This window comes from Oncorhynchus masou, chromosome 13 (assembly GCF_036934945.1).
Source record: "Oncorhynchus masou masou isolate Uvic2021 chromosome 13, UVic_Omas_1.1, whole genome shotgun sequence".
Classification (NCBI taxonomy): Eukaryota; Metazoa; Chordata; class Actinopteri; order Salmoniformes; family Salmonidae; genus Oncorhynchus; species Oncorhynchus masou.
This window is the reverse complement of record NC_088224.1, coordinates 40497009-40523989: the sequence shown is the minus strand read 5'-3', so window position 1 is coordinate 40523989 and position 26981 is coordinate 40497009. Positions and strand designations below refer to the sequence as shown.

General features: G+C 42.8%; 1 protein-coding gene across 1 annotated transcript in view; it reads right to left on the bottom strand.

Annotated features, from left to right (window-relative positions):
• LOC135552322 (syndecan-2-A-like) overlaps window positions 1-24576 on the bottom strand; it is a 35950-nt gene extending 11374 nt beyond the window's left edge. Inside the window, exon 1 of the mRNA XM_064983876.1 lies at window positions 24125-24576. Within this exon, the coding sequence (XP_064839948.1) occupies window positions 24125-24184 (60 nt within the window). The 5' untranslated portion in view covers window positions 24185-24576. The remainder of the gene's footprint in view (window positions 1-24124) is intronic.
• Window positions 24577-26981: the final 2405 nt, after the last annotated feature.

Genomic DNA, 26981 nt, shown 5'->3' with positions numbered 1-26981 from the left:
CAAGCTGCATAAGCTGGCTGGGGGAACCTTTGTTACAGTTTGACCAAAATAATACCAGGCTCAGGAGTTTTCGCAAAAAAATGTCTCACAAAAGAGAACAGAGCGCTTGACTAATTCTGTCCTCACATACACTGACGCTCAATCTACCTCAGACTGCATAAATATAACACGAGGCAAGAATCATAAAGAACCTGATAGTACAGACTGTGCAAAATAAAAAAGTATTTAGTCAAAATACTTTTATTTTGCGCCTGTGCCAAAAAAAATCAAATGTTTTTCCTATAGACGCCCAATAAGAGACAACATCCTGGGAGGAAGAAAGTCAATTTCAAGGTTTCCAATGAAAACAGACGCTCACTGATAGCCTGGCTGTGGGACAATAGAGTAAACCTACCTGCCTGTGCAATCCTATTTACGCAGTTCAGCAATATAAAATAAGGCAAGAAATATGTATTCTAATGGTCTGAATGTAAACCTAAATGAGACCATGAATCATAACAAGCCATAACACGATTCATAAGACACAATCATTTTTGCAATGTTGCAATATACCATAACATGCGACATATGTGCCAATTTCACTCTGCTAATTAACTTCACCTCGGACCACTAAATATTTTACTTGCATACCAATTAATGCCTGTCTGCTTGACTCATTCGCTAAAGTAAAGTTAGATGTAAACCTTGAGTGAAACAATAAGAAGGAAAAGGTGGCTCACGAGGTTTCAACATGTAACGTTTTTAGTGAAGACCTCAGCTCTATTGCATCTAAGCCCGTAGAAAGTGACAGTTCCTCCCAGAGGCGTTCCCCTCTCTGGAGCACCAAGTTTACCATTTGGAATACTGCCCCCCCCCCCCCGGGGGGTTGGGAATTGGGAAATTCCTCGGCCCCGTTAAACATCTTTTGATACGCACAGGAAACCCTAGATTCTTTGTCAGCTCGGAAACCCAATATGCTGGGAAATGGGCTTCACCTGCGAGTCATTTTTGTGAGGAGGGAAACTGAAAGATTTGCCGCAGCACGGCAGGTTTCTTCCCTCAAGTCACAGTGGAAATAGGAAGCTGTAACAGAGGCAAGGCTGAACAGAAATGAGCACAGGGTGGTTTTAAGTGCTTAGGCCTGTATAAAAACAGGTCTAATGTTCTATAACCTGAAAATCTCTTGCTATAACAAAAAGTTCAGAAGCATCAGTAATCTAGAATTCCCACATCCAGGAGCAACATTCTTACTTGACTACCATATATAAAGTCCATTATCCACACAAGTAACACTGGCCCAGTCAAAATGGTGCCCGTGTAAACATGAACGGTAGGTCTCTTCAGAGGGCAGATCTGTGAGAGGAGGGACGTTGCATGTTCAACACGAGTGGGGAGAGAGGGGAAGGGGCTTAGAAAAGTCTCAATCCTCAGCAAACCACTGACCTCCTAATTGATATCGTCTGAAGAGGAAAAGTACCACGCCATGTTCGCAAATTCACCATTTTGACCGGTTCTGACTTGTCTGAATGTCGTTGGAGACACTCTGTTCTTTCACCCTGCCTTTGTACCTGCTTAGCGTTCATTTCATACATCCCTGACTAACTCAGCAACATGCACTTCATCACAAAGAAACTTTTCACTAAAGGTCTGGAACAGACCTTTCCAAAGCCACATATCATGCAACAAAATTACTATGAGGATGATAGTGGAATAGCGGTTGACAAAATGTAATCTATTCAGGTTATAGGCACTGAATTACTCCTCCAGCCAGTTAATCATTGACCTTATAAATCATGGCTCATATCACCTAAAAGAGAGGTTGATGAGGGGAGGGGGAAAGTGAGAGAACGTTAAAAAAGGAGAGCGCACAAAAGAGAAAGCACAAGGGGGCATTTGAAAGCCTCAGGTAAGAGCAATTACTGCAGCCAACACACACACACACACACACACACACACACACACACACACACATTCCAACGGCGTCATCAGTTTCACCTTTAATTAATAGCCGGACCAAAACTGTCTCACACGGTAACCTCTATTGAAGCACTTTTGGCTAGAGGCACATTAAAGCAAGATGAGGCCATTTCAGTCATGGTGAAAATGAGCAGGCCTGCCCCGCGGTCGGCTCCATACAATCACGCTGAAGAAAATTAACACTTTCCCAAGAGCTCATTCTCCAAGTCCGAGTAACTCTACCGTGACTCATTGATCTTAATATAACACAGACCGGATTTCCATTCCTGTAGTAAAATCCCTGGTGGCCGTGTGGAGGAAAATGTTTAAATGTCCTTATGGCCACAAGAGTTAGAGTCCACCTTTCTGACTTCACCTGCAACATATTAATAATCTCTTAGATGTTTAGCCCACAGGTGGAAGAGAGGCCTGCTTTTTCTAGGAAAAGGAAATTAACACTTTTGCTCCCAGTATGCTTGACTATTCTCAATGGGGCTTGTGCACATTAGGGAGAGTATGAAGGATGGATATTGCAGGAAACAGGCCTTGGGTTCTGTTCAAAGCGCTCATCTCTTTGGTTTGATATGCAACACTCGGGTACGATTGGATTCTTCCTGAACACAGGGCTGGCTTACAGCGTGTGGTCCAGATTCGTACCGTTCCGCCGGGAGCTGTCAGTGACTGAAAGGCATTCCTGCCTGATGAAAAGCTATCGGTGGAGGAGGAATGCCGAGAGGATCTGCCAAGTCCTCTTCTTGGAGAGAGAAAACAGGCCTTTGCTTTTTCCTTATATCTTAATATGAGCCAGAGGGAGGGAATGGAGGAGGGTGGAGACTTTTCACCAAAGATGTATCCCCCGATTACTGCATTGTTTGAATAAGAAGAGCAATGTATAATTTGACTTTGACATGGACAATGAGTGAACCAAATCCTCCTTACAGTATTCAGTTTCGTATTACAAGGACTCGATTCAATGAAAACAAGTTACGTAAAAACAGCAACAAACACCTGGTTCACGGGGGAAGCTGCCCGGCAGACCTACACTGCCTTGGCACACAAACCTAGAGGCGTGCAGAGAGGCACAAACAAATGAAGCGGCATGTGTTCTCACAGGCACACAGACACAGGGAAACATGCTCCCTCGCATGTCCCAGCCCACCCCCCTTTGACCCCTCTATTAGTCGGGGTGTTTCAGGTGCTCTGCAGGGCTCAACAGCAGGAGATGAATGCACCCTTTCAGTCCGCAGCCTGTAGGCCATCTCCACCATTCCTCTACAAACACAGGTGCTGCTAGCTAGCTACCCCCTGGATGAGTAAATTGGGGGGGTGGGGGGGGTCATCCCTCTGCTACGGCATATATAAGCACTCAAGGGGACTATATGGTATCACCCGGACCCATGTTCTGCACTGCTGACTGCACTTTGTAAACAAAGCGTGGGCATGCGCGTGAGAAATTCATTGTAGAATATGTATTTTGATGCTTCCCCCCATACTGCCCACACAGTAATACAGATTTTTACATTTCTTTTCATTGCCTCTCCCACTCCAAAAGGCATACAGAACATTTCAAACTGTAGATGAATCTAATACCTTCTCAAGGCTGACCTATTTGTATTGTGGGGCTGTATCCCCGTTCGGAGCCTTTTCAACATGCTTGGAAAGAATTTCAGGCACAAAGGCGACCAAAGAAGTCACCAGTCACCTCAACCCATGTCCTTCAGCCTAAGCCAGCTATACTAAACCACTATGCTAACTAGCAATACCTCTGATCCATGCCACTGTTGCCATTGTGTCACAAGGCACTTCTCATTCACACTTCAAACAGTCTGCTATCCCCTTCAGCGTGTCAGGATAAAGGCATGGCTTCAATCAGCATCGCTCAAAGCCTTTGTGTTTGGTTCCCCGGGCCTCTAAAGGAGCTATGGCATCCAGGGAGGGGGGGGGGGGGGCGTGATGGATAAATTAGCTTCTGGTTCAAAGTTTAATTTAATCCAGATTCTAAGCCTCGGCTAGAGTGGTGAAAAAAGTTGTTGTGTGGTGAGCCTTTGTCCGGCTTCCATCCAGGCTTTTAACCCTTTTCTTAACAGGAAACTCATGAGTATTTCAGAGCCAGCTCATTAACCCCATGCAGCCTGGAAGGGCTGTGACATGAAAGAGCTCCTAGGAGTGGGGGGGGGGGGTCAAAGGTGACCAGACCACAATGTCGTGTTGTCTTTCTCACAACATAAAGCAGAAAAGTGGCTCGTTGGGAGGGGGCTTCCGTTGTCTCTTCATAGCCAAGGCGCAATGTGACTTTTGAGGATTTGTTGTCATTTTATTTGATAATTTATCCAATTTTACAGGCATGGACAGGCAAGTTGAGTTGTCGTAACAAGATTCTTTTCCAAATGTGTTAGGTCATAGTATTTAGAGTTTGCAATCTTATTCCTTTCATTTACAGGAAGAAAACTTGAGAACGGACCGGTGGGATGCGAAAATGTTCATGCTCTTTCACCCACACTCAAGCTCATTTATACATATGGCCTTTTCCCCACCCATTTATCTATTTGTGCAGAAAAAAATATGACCTGCCAAATTCCTCCAAAGCTCAGTTCATCTCTCACTGCCCCACTGCTGCAAATGGGCCCTTATCTGGACAGATATGGGCCATGTGTATGGGGAGGGTGATTTCACCGCTTCAGTGGCTGATCTGCTTCAGTCTTAACAGTGCAGCAATTGAATTCCCATCCAACCCTTCCCTTAAGAGGATTTGCGTTCACGGGAGTCAGGAGGGCACTACACTCTGGTGGTGGGGGGTGGGGGCGACAGTAGGAAGAGGGTGGACTGTGAGAGATAGGGAGGGGGAAAAAAAGAGAGAGATTGGCCCAGATGAAAGAAATAACGACGAGGGAGAGAGGTAGTGGAGATGGAGTTGCCATAGCGGTGATGACTTGTTCCTCTGAGAGCAGTGTGGACCTGTTTATCTGTTAGTGTACCTGAGGGCATGACGATGTTGACTATGATGCTGACAATGAAGAGGAAAATGAATGTTGAGAGGTTGATGAAGGGAGCGACACAGTCAGTACCGGCAGGGGGAGGAAGAGAGAAGCAGGTGGTGATCCCTGATCCCATTATCCAAAGCTAATCCAGCAGAGCACAAAACCAACGCTAGCACAAGATAAAATAAAATGACTGGAGCACCAACCCGGGTCTCAGCACAACCTGCAGGGACTGTGATCCAGGACCAGGGGGGTTAGCCATTTTTTGGGGGGGTGGGGGGGGGGGGGTAGCCATGCCCCGTCGCTTCGTTCAAACACTGATTCAGAGACAGGTCTAAAGTTTCACACTGGGGCACTTAGCCCTCACCGCAAGCTACATACACTGTCCGCACTACGGAGGTAAGATCGAAACAATAACAGCCCTAAAGGCATGCTCAAGCCAAGTGGCAACATATGAAGAGTGGGAAGCCAAGAGTCATCTAATAGCCAATTAATGAGACAAGGCCCTGGGAGCTGGGCTAGTTACCTTATAGGTTTGCACAGTCACATACTATTCAACAGTGCATCATGAAGACATATTGAAACATTGACCTTAACCTCAGATTCTCATAGAACAAAGCTGCTCTGAATGATGCCACAGCTTTAAATATGTGGCCTCTTCCTGTTTTGTTAACAAGAAGGTGCGGGGGGGGGGACACACACTTACAGTACATACTAACCTTTCACACAGTCACACAATTACTGGGAGGATTATCAGTTTAGGAAGTGACATATGCTGAAGATTAGCTGCTATAGCCGGCGTTCGGGGAGCGATTCAGGCCTCGTACACAGGAAGGGATCAAACACTACTCTACAGAGAGGAAGCCAGTTGAGTTTGTGTGTGTGTGTGTGTGTGTGTGTGACGCTTGACAGAATACCACCGCTCCATCCGATTTGGTTTCCATGTTTGTTGAAACAAACCACTCCACAACAAAGGGAAAATCATTTTCCACTCCATGTTTTATGCATGCCAGCTGCTGGGATTGCATTCCTAGCTAATTAACAGAAAAACAAATGTAGCCACAGTTAGCTCACAAAGCAAGGGTAAACAACTCACACGGTTCTGGACAATATCATCTCCAGCACATTATGTGGACAACTTTTGTAAAACAGCTGTAACAGACCAGGATTTCCCGGTCTCTGTTTTCTGTATTCAGCGCAATAAAGTTATGAAGTCACAAAACCCATAGGCATATAAGCTACCCTCTGAATATAAATATCAGGGCTTTTACAAAAAAAGCGGGTTTGCTTGGTTTCTATAGAGCTTTTGTCTGACTGTTCAAAGCAGTGCTCTAGCCCTGAGCTCATATTTGAGAAAGAGGAGGCAATTCATATTCCATTCTGTGGAAACAGAAATAGGTCCTTTACCAGTACCACGTCTTGGCTGCTTTCTCCATCTTTAATGATTGTGTGGCAGAAGGAGCATCTTCCCCCCTCTGGACCCTTGGAGAAGCCAACTTTATCAACACAGAAAATACACTTTCGACCAAGAGGCACACACACACGGCCAGAACCTCCTAAATGTACCGTTTTGTCCTCCGTCAAGAACCAGCAATTGTGATCGCTCACAAAACTGTGAAGCTAAAAACAGCTTTAACGTATCTGCCAAATCTTACTCTCGCTACGCAGCCCAATTCTATCCCTCTGCTGTAATTCCTGAAGAATATGAAGTTATGAAATCTGCCGCCTAGCTTTCCCTGAGTTCCTGAAACAACACAAGGCCACCCTGTGCTCCACCATCTGTCTCACTGCCTCCATATGGATGGGCAGAAGATGCTTAGGATCATGTAGAAGAAGCATTCTGATTGGTCCCAGAGACACACCAAGCACCTAGCCAGTGTTTTCATTGGTTACCGGAAACTTCAAGACAACTTTAGAGCCTTTGAATAGGTCTCAGTAGCAGGTACCCGGGAACTCTATGAAGGGCGGACCTCTAAGCAGGAACAGAAGAGACGTATAGCGCCTTAAAGCTGGACAGCAGAGATTGTGGTGGTACGTACACAACTCACTAAAAGGGGAGATGCTACTATACCCCACACAAGTTCTGAAAACTTTGTACCTAATATCTAAGTCCAGGCACTGGCTGGTATGGTAGATCAGGTCTGGTATTTTACCAAGCCTTGGCACTGAGGATGAATTATTGGAGACAGCCATGAGGCTTCAACTGTCTCTGCAGGACATCCTGGGTCTGGAGTCAGGGCAGTCTGCCCTCATTCCAGCCAGCCACTGAATCACTTGATTTAAACAAGTTATCATCATCAAAGTCATCAAGCCTCCCTCCTCCGTTACGCCAGGCTAACAAGTTTACGCATAGCGTGAAAATGCCCAGATTCAAATAGCAATGACCTTGGCTCAGTCTCTCCGAAGTCAGGGATAGGAAAAAAACAACAACAACGGGGAGCCGATTATATCAGAGATATGATATACACACTATCAAAAGGTGACAGATTTGGAAATGCACTTTCACATGACGTCATGGGGTGGGGGGCAAAATTCACCCGACTGTGGAACGCCACCCATTCGACTCTTGTTTGTTTGGAGGTTCTCCCTGAAATGTTCCTCCCATTAGGACTGTGCAGTCGCCTCAAAAGGACAGCGAGAAATGAGCGTGTCAGTGGCATTTGCATTTCAAATCAAAATGGATTCCATCCGACACGGTTCCCTAAAGCCTCCTCCCCTGTTGAATAAGAGTGCCCTCGTTGTTTCTCTCTGTTACGGGAGCGCTACGGGACACTGGACATGGCTATCTGGCTGCGCCAGGTTTACAGTTGGTGTTTAGCACGTAGATGGGTGTTAACAGAATGCATTAGTAAAGATTAACGGGCTCGCAGGACCGGTGCATTAATGCGTCTGAGCACGCCAAAGACTTGGTTGAGGTCCATTTTGACCTGCGCTAATTAAAAGATCCACCGAATCTCTTTCGGTCTCGTCTGGCCGGGCTTTACATCTGACCTGTACTATGTTTATCCCATGCCATTGATTACTGTTGGTTTGCCCTTTGCTGAATGACGCGTTGTCGGTCTTTGTTTGATGATGTGTTGTCAGGGTTTAGGGCTTTGGACAGTGTGCCTGCCACCGCTGCCCTGGAGAACCAAACTACAGAATATTTTGAAAGAGTCTTCAAATCAAATAATAATATATAATAATAATAATAATAAATCAAATGTTATTTGTCACATACACATGGTTAGCAGATGTTAATGCGAGTGTAGCGAAAGGCTTGTGCTTCTAGTTCCTCTCAATCATGACATCATGGTTATCTTCTGGATCCAAATTAGAAGACGCAGGAAGCTGTATTCTAAACATGGCTAGGATTATGGATAATAATGTAGCTATTTTACAAAACACAAAAAGGTGAAAATGTCTTTGTACAAGTGAACCGAAACTGAATTGGAGGCAATTTTCCTACATGCTAGAAGGAGAGCAAAATAGTAAAAAAAGAAAATAGCTGTGCCTTAGAGAGCAATTATTGGTTTGAAAAGTATTTCCCTACGGTACGGTGTAACTAGACAGAGAACTAAAGTACTTCCTGTTTTTATAAAACTGTTCCTATGACAACCACTACTCTGCTGAATATTCATGAGTGCGCCATCAGGGAGTTTAAATGCAGTACCATTGAATAAAAGAGAAAGGTTTACACATGACCACAGCATTCGAATGAGAGGTGTCATTTTGAAAGCCCCTAACAGATTTCTATCCATTTCATTACAGAAGTTCCTCAAATGCCTGTGGAATCTGGGAGATTCCTCATGAAAACATTACGAGATTATAAGGTAGAATGTGTGGTCCCTAACACACCCTGATTAGAGTGCAAGATGTACACCCGGCAGCTGATTCAGTGTTGCATAGAATCAAGCCATGGAAAATAATGGAAACACCAGACATTAAAGTACATTCTTCTGCTTCGTGGAGCACAGTACAGGTTTCAATTAGGAGCTTTTTAGAACTGATAAAACGGGCTCATAAATATGAGTGAGCACAGATGTGTTAAATGCACCGTGTCGTTTTCCAGAGCAATCTTGAGAGAGAGATGGAAAAAGTTAAACTGACGTCATGCCTTCATATATCCCCCATTCTTTGGATAACACCCCACAGATGGAGCACATTCCCACTCAGATCCTTGTCTATACAGCAGAACAGAGCCAAAAAGGGACAAGGAGAGGCCTCCAAGCAACGTTTGATTTAGCAGGCAGCAGATATACAAACGGCTGACCAACAAGCTTGACCACAAACGATGAAACTGTGAACCAACAAAGATCTCTGTAAATTGTGAATTCTGGTGTGTCGTGCATGTGCCCAAGTCTGAGCAAGGAGTTGGAGAGTGTTGTTCAAAGTATCAGTTGTGACTGAATTCACTTGAGAGTCATTTCGTGGCACCTAAAATATGATTTGAGTGTGAAAGGAGGCCCAGATTAAAGAATGTCCACCCAGATGTATTCCTCTTTACTGAACCTGGAAAACCAAGGAGATGTCCTTTCTTTAAATGTGGCAACAGTAAAAACACACTTTTACACAGAGTGCATTTGTTAAGTATTCAGACCTCTGGACTTTTCCCACATTTTATTACTTTATAGCCTTATTCAAAAATGGAGAAAAAAAACTACACACACACACACACAATACCCCATAATGACAAAGCAAAAAATGTTTTAGAAATGTTTGCACATTAAAAATAAACAACTGAAATATCACATTTCCATAAGTATTCAGACCCTTTACTCAGTACTAGGTTGAAGCACCTTTGGCAGCGATGACAGCCTTGAGTCTTCTTGGGTATGACGCTACAAGCTTGGCACATTTGTATTTGGGGAGTTCCCTGCAGATCCTCTCAAGCTCTGTCAGGTTGGATGGGGAGGGTCGCTGCAGAGTTTATTCATGTCTCTCCCTATGCTTCACCATAGGGATGGTGCCAGGTTTCTTCCAGACGTGACGCTTGGCATTCAGACTAAAGATTTCAATCTTGGTTTCATCAGACCAGAACAAGCACCAACTGTCAGAGCAGCTCACATATTACTGCACCTGTACATAACCCACCTATAATTTAGCCCAAACAACTACCTCTTTCCCTACTGTATTTATTTTGCTCCTTTGCACCCCATTATTTTTATTTCTACTTTGCACATTCTTCCACTGCAAATCTACCATTCCAGTGTTTTACTTGCTATATTGTATTTACTTTGCCACCATGGCCTTTTTTTGCCTTTACCTCCCTTCTCACCTCATTTGCTCACATCGTATATAGACTTGTTTATACTGTATTATTGACTGTATGTTTGTTTTACTCCATGTGTAACTCTGTGTCATTGTATGTGTCGAACTGCTTTGCTTCATCTTGGCCAGGTCGCAATTGTAAATGAGAACTTGTTCTCAACTTGCATACCTGGTTAAATAAAGGTGAAATAAATAACTAAAATAAAGACCAGATAATGTTGTTTCTCATGGTCTGGGTCCTTTAGGTGCCTTTTGGCAAACTCCAAGCGTGCCGTCAATGTGCCTTTTACTGAGGGGTGGCTTCCGTCTGGCCACTCTAACATAAAGGCCTGATTGGTGGAGTCCTGCAGAGATGGTTGTCCTGGAAGGAGCTCCCATCTCCACAGAGGAACTCTGTCAGAGTGACCATCGGGTTCTTGGTCACCTCCCTGACCAAGGCCCTTCTCCCCCGATTGCTCAGTCTGGCCAGGCGGCCAGCTCTAGGAAGAGTCTTGGTGGTTCCAAACTTCTTCTTGAGGACCTTCAAGGTTGCAGAAATGCTTAGGTACCCTTCCTCAGAATCCTGTCTCGGAGCTCTACAGACAACTCCTTCGACCTCATGGCTTGGATTTTGTCTGACATGCACTGTCAACTGTGGGACCTTATATAGACAGGTGTGTGCCTTTCCAAATGCCCAATCAATTGAATTTACCACAGGTGAAATCCAATTAAGTTGTAGAAATATCAAGGATGATCAATGGAAACAAGGATGCACCTGAGCTCAATTTAGAATCTCATAGCAAAGGGTCTGAATACTTAAGTTATTTTTTATTTATTTAAAAAAAAGAACTGTTTTCACTTTGTTATTATGGGTTAGTGTGCGTAGATTCATGAGGAAAATGTTTTATTCAATCAATTCTAGAATAAAGGATGTAACATAACAAAATGTGGAAAAGGGGTTTGAATACTTTCCGAATGCACTGTACATTTTTACCTCACTCAACACAAATGTGTTTTTACTCATCTAAAATCATTGGCAGATCATTTAGCTATTTATATTTTTTTATTTATACATTTTATATATGTATTTATCATTTCAAGATATTTGACCTTAAGGCTTGCTCAGATTTCACTACTTGCAGTGAAGTATTTAGTGCATTGGATGACAGTAAGGGCTCTATTTAATCTGTATTGCTGAAGCGTTGCAGATTGAAAGATAGACATGTAAAAGGTAATTTCTGATTGAGCCGACACATGCAGCGTTTACCGCTAACGCGGGAACATTGAAATTTAAAGGCAATCACGCTGCAATGCTGAACATCCGCGATATGGATTGAATAAAGCCCTGAGTCTAAATAGCTTTCAAAACAACATGAGATAATAGCATGCAATCGATTGTTGGATCATACATTTTTCATTTCAATGAGGGAAAGCACAAATTGCTTTTTGACACAATATTGCCGTTATTACTCTTGGCAACACAGATTTCTTGGGGATAGTATCAGGCAGATCTGTGATGCTGTGCTGTAGCCAAACACTTAACTCTCATTACTGTCCTAACTAGCCCAATCCAGTGCCATCCTGCTCGGCACATGGATCTGCCGCCCCCCCCCCCCCAGCCAAGTCAGACGGACTCACGCGTTCCCCCGCAGTAAAGCACCAGATAGAGGGAGATTTGTTCGCCAAAAGGGAAACCAAATTCACACTGTTCTCTTCCATGAAAAAGTGTCACCAGGCTGCATGCAGGGTAGTAAATTGAACAAGCAAAGAAAACAGGGTTTTCCCCTCTTCTCTTCGTCACAACCACAGAACCTCCACCGCAATCCGCTGAAGGAACTTTCCATTTGCTATGCTAATCAAGAGAGTGTGGAGAGACTGCTTTATAAACAAAAGCTGCTATGAGTTACTGTTTTCAACAAAAACTTGACATCCATGTTAAGAAAGATGAGGGGTCACTAGTTTGTCAAATTGTGGCTCCTTACTGCCCCTGCCACAAGCATGGTGGAAGGCGCCAAAGTTAAACCACTGTCCATGTGCTGCCTCTCCCCAATGTGTTTTCCCCATTCCTAGAAGGCTGGACTGACTGTCTTTTGGAAACACACAACCTCAGCCTCATGAAAGAATCCCTTCCAACCAGTCAAGGGGCGTGAGGGGGAGAAGCTGTTCCTTTCAAACAAACACACATACGTCCTGCAGATGTTCGCGACGCTGACACAAACACTCGCTTCTTGAGTGTCCACAAAGCAGTGTGTTGCTGCATCGCTCTGTTATAAAAAAAAAAAACGGAAAAAAATTTTGCCTTCATTTTTTTCAGCTGTCTTAAAGAGAATATTCATGCAACTGTTCTCAGCACAACTCAAATAGACAGCGGTAATGACAAGCAGAATCTTAGCTTCTGAGTTGCGTCGACAAATCAGGGCTGCGTGGCTGATGACGAAGCAAGAGCACAAGGGATGGACGCCTTCCTTCAGAGACCAAGGAGCCTCGGCCTGTAGAATCCATTAGAGATTACATAATGTTTGTCAGATAGGGAGCACATGAATACACCCCCGGAAGGGGCATGAAGTAGATTCTGCACACAGCAAGACATGACTATTCCCACTGGTCACTTTAATAATGTTGACATACTTTTTTACCCACTTCACATGTATATAGTATATTCTAGTCATGGCTCATCTTATATAACCACTGCTGTACACACCTGTTCTATTCACATACAGTCCATACACACCATTCACATACATATGTATATTCCAGGCTCTGGTCTGGAAGCTAAATTCCTGCAATTCTATCCATTTTGCCATGGGGTTTTGTAGTGTGTAATTAGATACTGTATTCTATTATTACTACAGTATATTGCATTTTAGTTACACTGCTTACACACACCACATTGATTTATTTCCTGGATTCTTCGAAAATACTGTATCTACTGCTGTACATATCATTCTTAGTATAGATTGTGTAATTTTGATATGGTGTATATATATGCAATCTAGTATTCTAGTATTACAGTTAGTATAGTATTACAGTTAGTGCTATTTAGGTGAATAAAATGTTCCGATATTTCAAAATTTCTTGTAAAAAAAAATATTATTATTATTTCTGTACTTGTTGACATTTTACTGCATTGTTAGGAGCTAGTAACATAAGCATTTAGCTGCACCCGCTATAACAGCGGCTAAACTGTGTACGCGACCAATAAACGTTGATTTGATTTGTGGTAGGTTTATAAAAACACGGTCCACAAACTTAGCCCTGGTTTCTATGTGGCTGTATGTACCTAAAAGGCTTGCTCCCAGATAAAGACTAGAATGTTCAAGATGGGATGGGAGGCTAAGGAAAGTGAATATTTTGTCCACTGCAGACACACATTTTATTTATTTATCATGCCTTAAATTAGAGATGATGCTCTTCTTAAAGAGCTTACTTTTATAAAAAAAGGATGGATAAAGCCCTCCTCTACTCACCTTAAAAGAGCCTGGTTCTAAAATTGCACAATAGCAGGGTGTACAGATATTCTGGTCAAAATTTTCAAAAAAATACGTTGCAAGAATCTACAGGAATATCGATAAAGTTGTTAAAATTTAATAAAATTGTATAACTATGAAATAAAAAAAGGCCTGGCATCTGTTGTTCTGAGCCTGCTAGCGAATGCAGTTTGTGTATCGATGTTGTTACCCTCTTCTTTATGCCGAAGCCAAAGAGCCTCAGGTGATGAGCTGTCAGGGGTGTGGGGTGATCCAGCGGTCAGCTAGCAGCTTGTGCTACTCGGGCACAACATTACTTAAATCAGTGAACAAAAAAACAAAACGGCCAACAAATGAAGCTCTGATGTGCTGTGTAGTACATCTCCCCTGACCCCCTTGATTTCATGTTATTTAAGGGCACGGGATAATAAAGCACACAATACACATTCCTAAGCACATCATAAACATTTCTTTACAGCTACATAATGTAAGTATTCATGCATTTATGGTGTGCTTATAGATGTGTAATGCTTCATGATATACAGTTTGTAAACAATCACCTATTGTTGTTGATTCCAAAGTCCCTCTAAGTGTATAGAATGGAATTTCAGTGGTTCCCCACTCATTGTCCTTGAGTGTCCCAAGATTCCAAGGCCAAGGCCATTTCAGAGTTATTCATTTGAGGTCCTGCATTGCATGACACTAATGGCTCTGCTTAATCTGTATCGCTGAAGCGTTGCAGATTGCAAGATAGAAATGTAAAAGGTCATTTCTGATTGAGCCGACACATGCAGCGTTTACCGCTAACGCGGGAACATTGCCTTTAAATTTCTATCACGCTGCAATGCTGAACATCCGCGATATGGAGTGAATAAAGCCCGGAGTCTAAATACATTTCAAAACATCAACATGAGATAATAGCATGCAATCGATTGTTGAATCATACATTTCAGTGTAACGAAAAAGTAGTGCGCAATACACTGAAAAGGGTGGTGTGAAGCGAATCTTGCCCTGGAGGCAGCTCTCCAGAGTGGCCACTAGCTGGCACAGTCATAAAGTCGTAAAACCTTATTTGAAACCTAACCCTAAACCTTAACCACACTACTAACCATAATGCCTAACACTAACCTTACATTTAGACCAAAAAGCTCATTTTGGTTTTCATGAATTTTTTACGATATCTGACTCGTTTCAATAAACTAGGTGTATGTCGTGTGTCACTACTTCACAGGAGAGCCACTTGAAAGTAAATAGTTTATCAAAATACGTTTTTTGGAAGAAATGCCTTCTGGAACATGTGAACGTTCATGTGCTTTAATAACAAACGTGTATGCCATTTATAAATACGATCTCAATTGTCAAATTATGAGCCTAGTTGGTTTAGCTATGGAAGAAATACAGGAACCTTCCCGCTAACCATGATTGGTTGGACATGCCGAGAGATGAGTTTGGATTGGTCTGCCATATAACATGAGCTGCTCAGTATGTGTAGGTAATCCTTTCTAACGCAGCTTTTCTGAAAGAGATCACAAAGAACTGCAAAAGTGTTACTATTCCTCTCCACTTTCTGGAGGACCGAGTTTTGAAATCAGCGGAATGTCCGGTGGAAGCAGAGTTTGACCGCTAAGGAGATGGAGAAAATTGTGGCATTTGACTGCAAATATGTGGAGGGAGTCGTAAGAGAACACAGAAGGATGTTGTATAAAACACCTGTCTTCGGATTACATCTTCAAACTAAGGGCAACTATGGCATCCATGACAGAGAGGGAAAAGCGTTCATCCATGTATACAGGTAAGAGAGTCTAGCTCACTACAATTTGTCAGAAAGTAGTTTTCATTGCATGTTAAAGAGTACTGTTAGCTAGCTAGCTAATATTAGCTGGCTGGCTCGTTAGCTAACGTTATATGTATGATCTGTGTAGTAATATTATTTGTATATCAGAGCCATTTGCATTGCTAGTTATAGCTTGAACCTAGTTGGTTAGATTTAGCTACCTGGAGATTCATGCATTATGAGTTGGGATTTTGGTTAATTGTTTAGCTAACTAGCCACTATACAAGTAACCATTTCACTGTACGTTTTACACATGTGCATGTGACAAATAAATGTAGATTCTATTGGATATAATGTGTGTTTACCAGAGACGGTAATGTGAAGAACAACATGAACTGCATCAAAGTTAAATTAGGTTATAACGTTAGGCCAACGAGACAGTGTCCAAGTTCTAAAATTGCTTTAATTTCGTCACACTCATAACCGTAATCTATATTCTGTAATTATCTTATTTAAATTGTAAATAATGATCTAGCTGTGAGTTTATTTTCCTGTAATAAGACGCTGTCAGCTATATGATATGGTCATTATTTGAACTGGCTAACCGGCTAACATAACGTTAGCTAGCTAACAAGCTAAAAAAGAATCAAAACATTTTTTGGAAAGTTTATTTTAGTTGCCTGGTTAGCTAGATTGACATATACTAAATACATTTTTTTGAGTTAATACTTTTTCATAATGACAACAAGTTTGATGTCGGACGAGAATAGAATGTTCAAAGGGCCTCCCGAGTGGCACATCATCGCAGTGCTCAAGGCGTCACTACAGATCCGGGCTCTATCCCAGGCTGTGTCACAGCCGTCCCTGACCGGGTGACCCATGAGGCAGCGCACAATTGGCCCAGCGTCGTCTGGATTAGGGGAGGGTTTGGTCATCCGAGATGGCCTTGTCCCATTGCGCTCTAGCGACTCCTGTGGCGGGCCGGGTGCATGCAAACTGACATGGTCGCCAGTTGAACGATGTTTCCTCCGACACATTGGTGCGGCTGGCTTCCGGGTTAAGCAAACAGTGTATCAAGTAGCAGTGCAGCTTGGCAGGGTCGTGCTTTGGTTGCAGCGACAAGACTGTAGCTACCAATTGGTTAGCACGAAATTGGGGAGAAAAAAGGGGTAAAAAGTCATTTTTAAAAACAAAATATAAAACAATTGAATATTCATGATGTCAGTGTGACAACTGTCTAAAGACATGTCAATAGACGTACCATAAACAAGCCTTTAGTCTTGAAATATTTGGTTGTTTAGTACACTACTGTACTCACTCTGTTTAGCACATGGCCTCACATGTGAATCCTTAAAGAGATGGGTGGGGCCAAGGGTTAAGAGGGTGTGAACGATGCTGAATGGATGTAGACAAAGTGCTCTCCAGTAGGTGTAACAAAACATTCAAGGGCCATTTTCTCAAAAGTGGGGTTACAAGTTAATCAACATTCAAAGCAGAATTACTTACCTAATGTTCCTCAACTGTAAGGTATGATATTACATTTTATAGCTCTGAGTCTCTAGTTTTATCAGAAATACCATTTCAAATTTTACTACATAAGACTGTGGCAAGCCGGTCGGTCACTTATAGCCAATTTTGACTTTCCAGCCGGCACATCTAGCGGAAATCTCTAAGTTCTACCTCCAGGGCAAGATTCATGACAATAAACGTCAACCTTCTAATTAATACATAGATTTTTCTGGTGGTTATAAGCCAAACCACTTGATTGCCATGTCAACATTGATAATCAATGCCACGTGACGAGTTTCATTGAGGCGGATATCTACGCCCCTCACTGCAAGAAGGGAAATACAGATAGAGAGAGAAGTGATAGATTGATAGGGGAGGGGGGTTATGATAGTCAACCATACATGGTTCTATAGAAATTAATGTGTGTGCAACGTCTGCTTCCAACTCACACCCTCAAACACCTAGATCCCCTGAATGCAGCTCACTCTCCAGATCCCAATCACCTGAATTCTAATCACCTGTTCGTCATTATCACACACTATTTAGTTCAGTTCTTTGCACCCCATCATCGTTATTGTTTGTTTTGTGACACACGTCTTTCGGAGCTCTGTGTTTTCCCGTAATTTACTCCTCCCGTTTATGATAGTGAGGCATGCAAAAACTAACAACGCCTTTTGCCTATTTCCTGTTATCTACCTATTGTCTGATCTCCCGGACTACGTTACTAGCCTGTTCCCTGCCTGTACTGTTGCCATTTTGGACCCTTGTGTATGACCTTCAGCCTGCCCCTGGATCCAGCGACATGTCTCCTCATGTGGTCCTCTGCGATAAACACCTACTGCGCCCTGCGCTTGAAACCAGCTCTCTGTCTCCCCTCGTGTTCATTACAGTGTGAGCAGTTGGGCCTGTAGATGTCATGCCCACACAACCATGGATCATAACTGGGTAGGCTACATGCAACCCAAAGGGTCAAAGAAAATGACAGGTTGGGAGGCTCTCTTCACAATTGCCTGATCACAACATTCTTTGAAACAACAAAAATGCACAGTAACATGACCACTTGTGTTTTGAGAGCTTTGAGCTTCTCCCCAATCATATCCAATAGAGTGAGACTTCTCCCCAATCACATCCAAGGGAGTGACACCTTTGAGTCAAGCAGACATAAGGGCTTCAGGTTAAGGCTAGTCTATTAAAAAACGTGCAGTCTGGGAGTGACCTCATGCCAAACTATGACTCATTAAAAACACTGACGTCTGAATCAGCTAATTGGACAACCATTCATAGAGGAGCAGAGCCAAGTGACAAGTCTGTAAGCCACAGAGAAAACAGTGGGACACTCGGAATAAGAGTTCAGTTACAGCACCAACTACATGAGACACAAATGCTCACGGATATCCATGCTGAAATTTTAGACAATGTATGGGATAAACAGTGTGCCAGTGTGCCCCAATTGAATGACTAATCATGATGATATAGAAACAACATAATCACATAATAGTAAGTTTGGACTTTATCATTTAAAGCATACTATAAATATTTCTAATAGGTTGGACAATAATGCTGCTTTTCGACTAACACCAGTGTGTACACCTTTATATAGGGAAATTGTTTTCATAGCTAATGGTGACAGTGAGGACCTGTGAAGAGCAGAATCAACCCTCTGCATAATCAAAACAGTTGCTTTCTGAAGTGTTAAAGTTCACAATTAGCCATTGTTATGTAAGCGAAAGCTGAAAAGTACCAGTGGCCTGGCGTTTGGCCCCTTAGTAAGAGGTGCACCAGAGCCAATGGCATAGTGACTCGGGTGAGGCCCGTGTAGATGGAGACAGAAATGTCTGAGCCTTTAGGGGGGGGGTACATCCTGTAATGGAAATGCGTCAAACAACTTATTCAGCCCTCACTAAAGTGAATGTAAACATCACAGTATCTTGTTGGGTTGCCTGGAGTTATGTCTGACTCTGATAACCAAGCAGTAAACCAAGCTGAGCAACGCAACATAGCATAGGGATAGGACTATAGCTAGGTTACTTTCCCGGTTAAGTTTATGAACAGGTCCATAGCCGCGGGTCAGTAGTGTTGGGGGTGGGCGGTGGGCAGTTCAGCTTAGCCTATTGTATGGGTGTGTCGAAATATACCCACCAGTTGAAGCTCATTTACTGTACTTCTACACATTTTTAAAACACTAAAAATCCTATTTGGAGAACAGCAAAAACAAACAAAAACGTCCCCCGGTCTACAATTTATATTAGGTTTAAAGGGTCTGTGGAATATCGTCTACAATGTACAACTCAACCTTATCATACACAGGCTACATTTACTCATTTAGCTTACTTATGGAACAGTGCATACATATACCGTGCAACGTGAAACAGATGCATAACACACACTATCAAGGCCCACTTCAAATGCCGACATCAATGCGAAGGTAACCAGAGCGAAAAACAGCTGACGGCAAAATGAAAACTATGCCAGATGCATCGACATAAAAAGGCATACATCGAAGGAATTGCTGAGGCTTTCAACAGACCAGGACGCACAAAGACAAAGAAACTCGACCAAGGAATCGACACATTAAGGACGCACCCGTGATTCAGCAACGCTGAATCGACAACGCCTCGGTACAGGCAGGCGTAGTGGAGCTCCGTGGAGTGTCGCTGAATGAACAGCGTCTCTGTCTAGTAGGCAGCTGGAATTAGGCTATTCAGTTTGTGGGCAATTAGACATTTTCTGGGCACAGTTGAGTAGCCTACAATGCTTATCTGAAAATCATAACTGGCACGCAGACCTTAAGAAATCGTAGGATCAATTGTAAATTGCCACTCCTATGAAAAAGGATGCAGACCCCCTGCTATAGGCTATATGAAGTCACCCTCGTGGAACGGTGCCTGCAGTGTACTATGACAGTGTCATTGTTTTGTGCGCTACCCACCAAAAGTGTTCCTTATGTATGCACCCAGCTCATTTTTTGTATTTGCCTGTCTGCATTATTCACCAGATAAGGGAAACATTCTGCGAATATTGAAGCATTGCATCAACGAATGAGGCTGCACTGAGAATATTGAAACATTTTTGAGCAACCTAGTAGCCAACATTGGAAATGTTTCACCGGGCCAGCCTGTCTCTGTCTGATATTGTGTTTTCCTACGCAGCATCTGGGTGCTCATTATATACACACACAAAAAACAGCCCTACATCCACACTATATCTAAATAACCTTGTAATATTTTATGATTTGCCAACAAGATTTGATATTCTAACAAATCAATGTTTTAATTCAGGAAGATGGACAAGGAAGACTGATATAGTGTGAGGTAGAAATGTATTACACCAGAAACAGGTAGATTACAAGTAGGGATGCGGGTGGGCTACAGGTAGGGATGCAGGTAGGCTACAGGTAGGGATGCAGGTGGACTACAGGTAGGGATGCAGGTGGACTACAGGTAGGGATGCAGGTGGACTACAGGTAGGGATGCAGGTGGACTACAGGTAGGGATGCAGGTGGACTACAGGCGGGGATGCAGGTGGACTACAGGCGGGGATGCAGGTGGACTACAGGCGGGGATGAAGGTGGGCTACAGGCGGGGATGCAGGTGGGCTACAGGCGGGGATGCAGGTGGGCTACAGGCGGGGATGCAGGTAGGCTACTGGTAGGGATGCAGGTGGACTACAGGTAGGGATGCAGGTGGACTACAGGTAGGGATGCAGGTGGACTACAGGTGGGGATGCAGGTGGACTACAGGCGGGGATGCAGGTGGACTACAGGCGGGGATGCAGGTGGGCTACAGGCGGGGATGCAGGTAGGCTACAGGTAGGGATGCAGGTAGGCTACAGGTAGGGATGCAGGTGGACCTCAGGTAGGGATGCAGGTGGACTACAGGTAGGGATGCAGGTGGACTACAGGTAGGGATGCAGGTAGGCTACAGGTAGGGATGCAGGTAGGCTACAGGTAGGGATGCAGGTGGACTACAGGTAGGGATGCAGGTGGACTACAGGTAGGGATGCAGGTGGACTACAGGCGGGGATGCAGGTGGACTACAGGCGGGGATGCAGGTGGACTACAGGCGGGGATGCAGGTGGACTACAGGCGGGGATGCAGGTGGGCTACAGGCGGGGATGCAGGTAGGCTACAGGCAGGGATGCAGGTAGGCTACAGGCGGGGATGCAGGTAGGCTACAGGCGGGGATGCAGGTAGGCTACAGGTGGGGATGCAGGTAGGCTACAGGTGGGGATGCAGGTAGGCTACAGGTAGAGATGCAGGTAGGCTACAGGTAGGGATGCAGGTAGGCTACAGGTAGGGATGCAGGAAGAGGATGATGATGATGATGTTGGCATACAGCAAGAAGATAAAAAGTTAACCTTAATGATTACCTAGTTGGGCTATCTCAATTATCGTTCTGTCAATGCATGACAATGCAAATGTGTTATAGCAATTGTTGTCTTTGATGCCAAAAACATGACATGTATTTTGGGGAAATGCTCTAAATAGAAAATTGTTCAGTTGTTTATTTTCATACCAATAGACATACACTAAACCAAAATTGCACTAGCCTACTGGGAGACTAAATAAAAAATAACAATTAGGGTTACAGCTATCAAAGCCTGTATTGTAATAGAAATAAAGCAGCTTTTGGTTTCGAATGGTCACCAAAAGGGAGGGCTCCCCACCTCCCAATTAAATCAACCCCTGGCTATAAGATTACAACAGGGCTTACAAGGCCAAGTTCAAATGCCAAAACCAAATTCAAAGCAATCAGTGCAATGCCTAAACAGCTGACAGGCAAAGGAAATGTCACTCTCTCTGCCCTCTGCTTTCTAAAAGTGACAGAAAAGGTGCACTACTTTTCGAATACTTTCATGAAAAAATTTTACCCCCCCCCAATTTGTGTGTGTGTGTAATATATATATATATATATATATATATATAGTACCAGTCAAATGTTTGGACACACCTACTCATTCAAAGTTCTCTTTACTTTCACTGTTTTCTAAATTGCAGAAAAAGAGTGAAGCACTCCAAACTATGAAATCTACATATTTAAAGAATCTTCAATGTAACCACCCTTTGCCTTGATGACAGCTTTGCACACTCTTGGCATTCTCTCAACCAGCTTCACATGGAGTTCTTTTCCAACAGTCTTGAAGGAGTTCCCACATATGCTGAGCACTTTTTGGCTGCTTTTCCTTCACTCTACAGTCCAGCTCACCCCAAACCATTTCAATTGGGTTGAGATTGTGTGATTGTGGAAGCCAAGTCATCTGATGCGGCACTCCATCACTCTCCTTATTGGTCAAATAGCCCTTACAAAGCCTGGAGGTATGTTGGGTCATTGCCCTGTTGAAAAACAAATGATAGTCCCACTATGCTCAAACCAGATGTGATGGTGTATCACTGCAGAATGGGGTGGTAGCCATGCTTGTGTGCCTTGAATTCTAAATAAATCATTGACAGTGTCACCAGCAAAGCACCCCCCCCCCCTCCTCCATGCCTCACGGTGAGAACCACACATGCGGAGATCACCTATTCTGCATCTCACAAAGACATGGCGGTTGGAACCACATATCTCAAATTCATCAAACCAAAGGACAGATTTTCACCAGTCTAATGTCCATTGCTTGTGTTTCTTGACCCAAGCAAGTCTCGTATTTTTATTGGTGTCCATTAGTGGTTTCTTTGCAGCAATTTCACCATGAAGGCTTGATTCACAGTCTCCTCTGAACAGTTGATGTTGAAATGTGTCGGTTACTTGAATTCTGTGAAGCATTTATTTGGGCTGCGATTTCTGAGGCTGGTAACTCTAAGGAACTTATCCTCTGCAGCAGAGGTAACTGAGTCTTCCTTTCCAGTGGAGGTCCTCATGAGAGCCAGTTTCATCATAGTGCTTGATGGATTTTGCAACTGCACTTGAAGAAATGTTCCAAGTTCTTGAAATGTTCTGTGTTGACTGACCATGTCTTAAAGTAATGGACTGTTGTTTCTCTTTGCTTATTTGAGCTGTTCTGTCCATAATATGGACTTTGTCTTTTACCAAATAGGGCTATTTTCTGTATACCACCCCTACCTTGTCACAACACAACACAAATTCACACCTATTAATTGACTACCTCATGAGGCTGGTTGAGAGAATGCCAAGAGTGCAAAGCTTTCAAGGCAAAGGGAGGGTACTTTGAAGAATCTCAAACAATGTATTTCGATTTTTTTAACACTTTCCTGGTTACTAAATAATTCCATGTGTTATTTCATAGTATTGATGTCTTCACTATTATTCTACAATGTAGAAAATAGTACAAATAAAGAACCCTGCAATGAGTTGTATCCAAACTTTTGAATGGTACCGTGTGTACATACACATATATATACACACACACATATATATACACACACACACACACACACACACACACACATATATATATATATATATATATACACATATATATATATATATACACACATATACACATTATATATATATATATATATATACACAATATATATATATACACCTTATTTTCAGGGGGTGCTGCAGAACCATCCGCACCCCTACTTCCCATGGCTATGAATAAGCTAGGCAATTTGGATAGGCTATATGCAGCAAAAGTGTTTATTTGCATTTCACAATAAGATAGAATTAATGGCCAATTCATAGGTTAACGACGAAAGCCGCATAAATGGAACCAGACTGGGTTTTATTACCCCCCAAAACCAAATGATAACAGATAGCTTATAAGCACTGATTTGTAAAACTATGCTAGTTGACATTTCCGTACAGAAAGGGTTCCTCTATTTTTGACCAGCAACCTGCCACGTACATCGAAATGTGTTTAGGAGATAAAATACTAAGTACTGACATTAAACTAAAACTCTAAAAACAATGTGTATCTGTTCAAAGCAAACTCTGAACGCTGAAACATTGTCAACATCGACAAACTTGACGTGCAAGTACAGTAACGTTATGGTTCCCAGACCAAGAAAAACAATTAAAAATAATATTGACTATAGTTTTTTTTTAAATACCTCTGGCCGAAACTGAATTGACATTGCTCTTAAGTTATATGATAGGCTACAACGTGTCAAATTCAGGACAAGAATAGGCTACATTTACAATTGCTCCGAGTACTCTAACGTTACAATGCAACAATCAAGAAAGAGTGGAGTGGTCAAAGATTCGAAGTTGTTCGCTCTCCCAGCTACCCCCTCAAACAAATCGACATGGTTCGCTTTTAAAACTTACCCTTTCCCCCGAGAGAAAGGCTGTTATGCCGAGGGTCAAAATTATCCAAATGTTCCTCATTATTCCTTCAATAAAATGTGTCGATACGGCAAAAACATACAAAATCGTTCTCCTTCTCTCCCTTTCCTCTTCTGTTTGTGACTAACCCCCTCTCCCCTTTGCACCCTCGCGTTTCTCTACTCTAGAATGGAATCCCACCGGATACGTGTTGCGTTTTGTTATTCCTCCACGCACTTTTTCGTCCAAAGAAAATGTAGTTCGAGTCAAATTGCTGCGTAGGACACTTGACTTGGATGTTTCACAGTTGAATCTGGACTTAATTATACCCTGTATTCACTTGAGTATAGTAGAAACGCAAGTCAGATGTTCCGCTATAACGCGCTAAGATTCGGCCATGTCACACGTTACACAAACTCAACCGCATTGCTGTATGCAGAGAGTCGGCAAGAAAATACAGGTCATATGAGGGAGAGCTCGTCCAATGATTGACAGTAACTCCGACCATATGGGAGCATTGTCCAAGCCAAGAGCTTCGCCTCTCTGTACATCATACAGTATCAACGGACTGCCATCAAATCAACTGTCCTGTTGCTTGCATCTACATTTATTTTAAAACACTTTGACGTGATATACCTTTTAATAGCCTACACAAATGTTCCAGAAAAGTCCAGTTGCCATTAGTCAAAGATAACATTTATCTTATTTTGTGGGTTATAAATATCTGCATCTTCTGTCCAATGGAGAGGCAAAAATAACCATTAAATCACTGCATACATATCATCAGCTATTATTTCCCTGTAACAAAGTATTACTTTACTGAAATGACTGTGACAGCTTGACATTGTAATTGTGCTACCAACTGTTTTTCCTGAGGGCCTCTATAGTCCAATAGAGCAAGTCTTCTTGAACTCGGTCCTGGGGCACCTGGGTGCACACATATTTTTTTTGTTTGCCCTAGCGCCACACAGCTGATTCAAATAATCAAAGCTTGATGATGAGTTGGTTATTTGAATCAGCTGTGTCGTGCTAGGGCATGGACCGAATTTGGGAAACCCTATAGCAGAGGATCATTTCAAGGAAATTTCCGGTCAGTCCATTTCTATGGTTCATTTCGATGCAAAGTCTCCCCCTACTGGTATAATTCACTCCTAAACGGTAGAGTGATATTATATGGGGTCCAGTGTTAGTCGGCCTACTTTATGAATCCTAGAATCACATCACGCATAGAATGTCAGTAAATGACCGTTTGAATCTTAATAAATTAGCACTATGTTTAAATTGTGTTACATTCTCATACTGTGAATGGCAAACATTGTTTATACCTTACAAGTAACCATGCATTCAATCTTTGTATCAGGTTATATGCTTATATATTTGCCATCCTCGCTCAAATCAAATTACATTTCATTTCTCACCAGCCGCCAAACACAATGGGTGTAGACTACCGTGAAATGGTTGCTTACGAGCCCTTCGCAACAATGCAGTTTTCAAAAAATGTATAAAAACAGCAACACAAAAGGAATAAAATACAAAACAATTAAGGTTTATACAGGGAGTACAAGCACCAGATCAATGTGCAGGGGTAAGAGGTATTTGAGATGCCTTCTGGAATTATTCACACCCCCTTTTTCCACATTTTGTTGTGTTACAGTCTGAATGTATAATGGACTCACTATGTATGTGTGCAATAATGTTTAACATTATTTTTTGAATGACTACCTCACCTCTGTTCCCCACACATACAATTATCTGTAAGGTTCCTCAGTCGAGCAGTGAATTTCAAACACAGATTCAACCACAAAGACACAAAGGTTTTCCAATGCCTGGCAAAGTAGGGCACCTATTGGTGGATGGGTACAAATCAAAAAGCAGACGTTGAATATCCCTTTGAGCATGAAGAAGTTATTAATCACACTTTGGATGGTGTATCAATACACCCAGTGGTTGTCTAGTAATGATCAACAACCAATTTATCAGAGCTTGAGGAATTGTCAAAAGAAGAATAGACAAATATTGTACAATCCAGGTGTGCAAAGCTCTTAGAGACTGACCCAGAAACACTCACAGTTGGAATCGCTGCCAAAGGTGATTCTAACATGTATTCAGTCAACGGGTTAAATACTTATCGAATCAAGATAAGTGTTTTATTTCTCATATTTTCACTTTGACATTCAAGTACTTTGTGTAGATCTTTAACATAAAAAAATGACATTTAATGACATTTTAATCGCACTTTGTAACACAACAAAACGTGGAAAAACGGTGTGAATTCTTTCAGAAAGCACGGTATAAAGTCTTGTTAGTGTGCATAGAGTCAGTGCAAGACAGGATCAATGCAGATAGTCTGTTTGACTAATTAATGAACTACTTAGCAGTTTTATGGCTATTTAGCAGTCTTATGGCCTGAGGGTAGAAGCTATCACGGAGTCTGTTGGTCCGAGAGCCGATGCTCCGGTACCGTTTGCCCAGACCGTAGCAGAGTGAACAGTCTGTGGCTTGGGTGGCTGAAGTCTTTGGCAATTTTTCAGGCCTTCCTTGCCGCCTGATATAGAAGTCCTGGATGGCAGGGAGCTCGGACTTGGTGATTTACTGGGCTGTCCGAACCACCCGCTGTAGTGCTTTGCGGTCGAGAATGATGCAACGCCATACCAAGTGGTGATGCAGCCAGTCAAGATCTCTTTGCAGCCTCCTGAAGTGAAGCGGCACTGTCATGCCCTGTTCACGAATGTGTGTCTGTCTGTGGACCATGTTAAGTCCTTACTGATGTGGACATTTCTGACCTCCTCTCTGTAGGCTGTCTAATCGCCATCGGTAGTCAGGCCTACCACCGTCATGTTTTCAGCAAACCTGATGATGG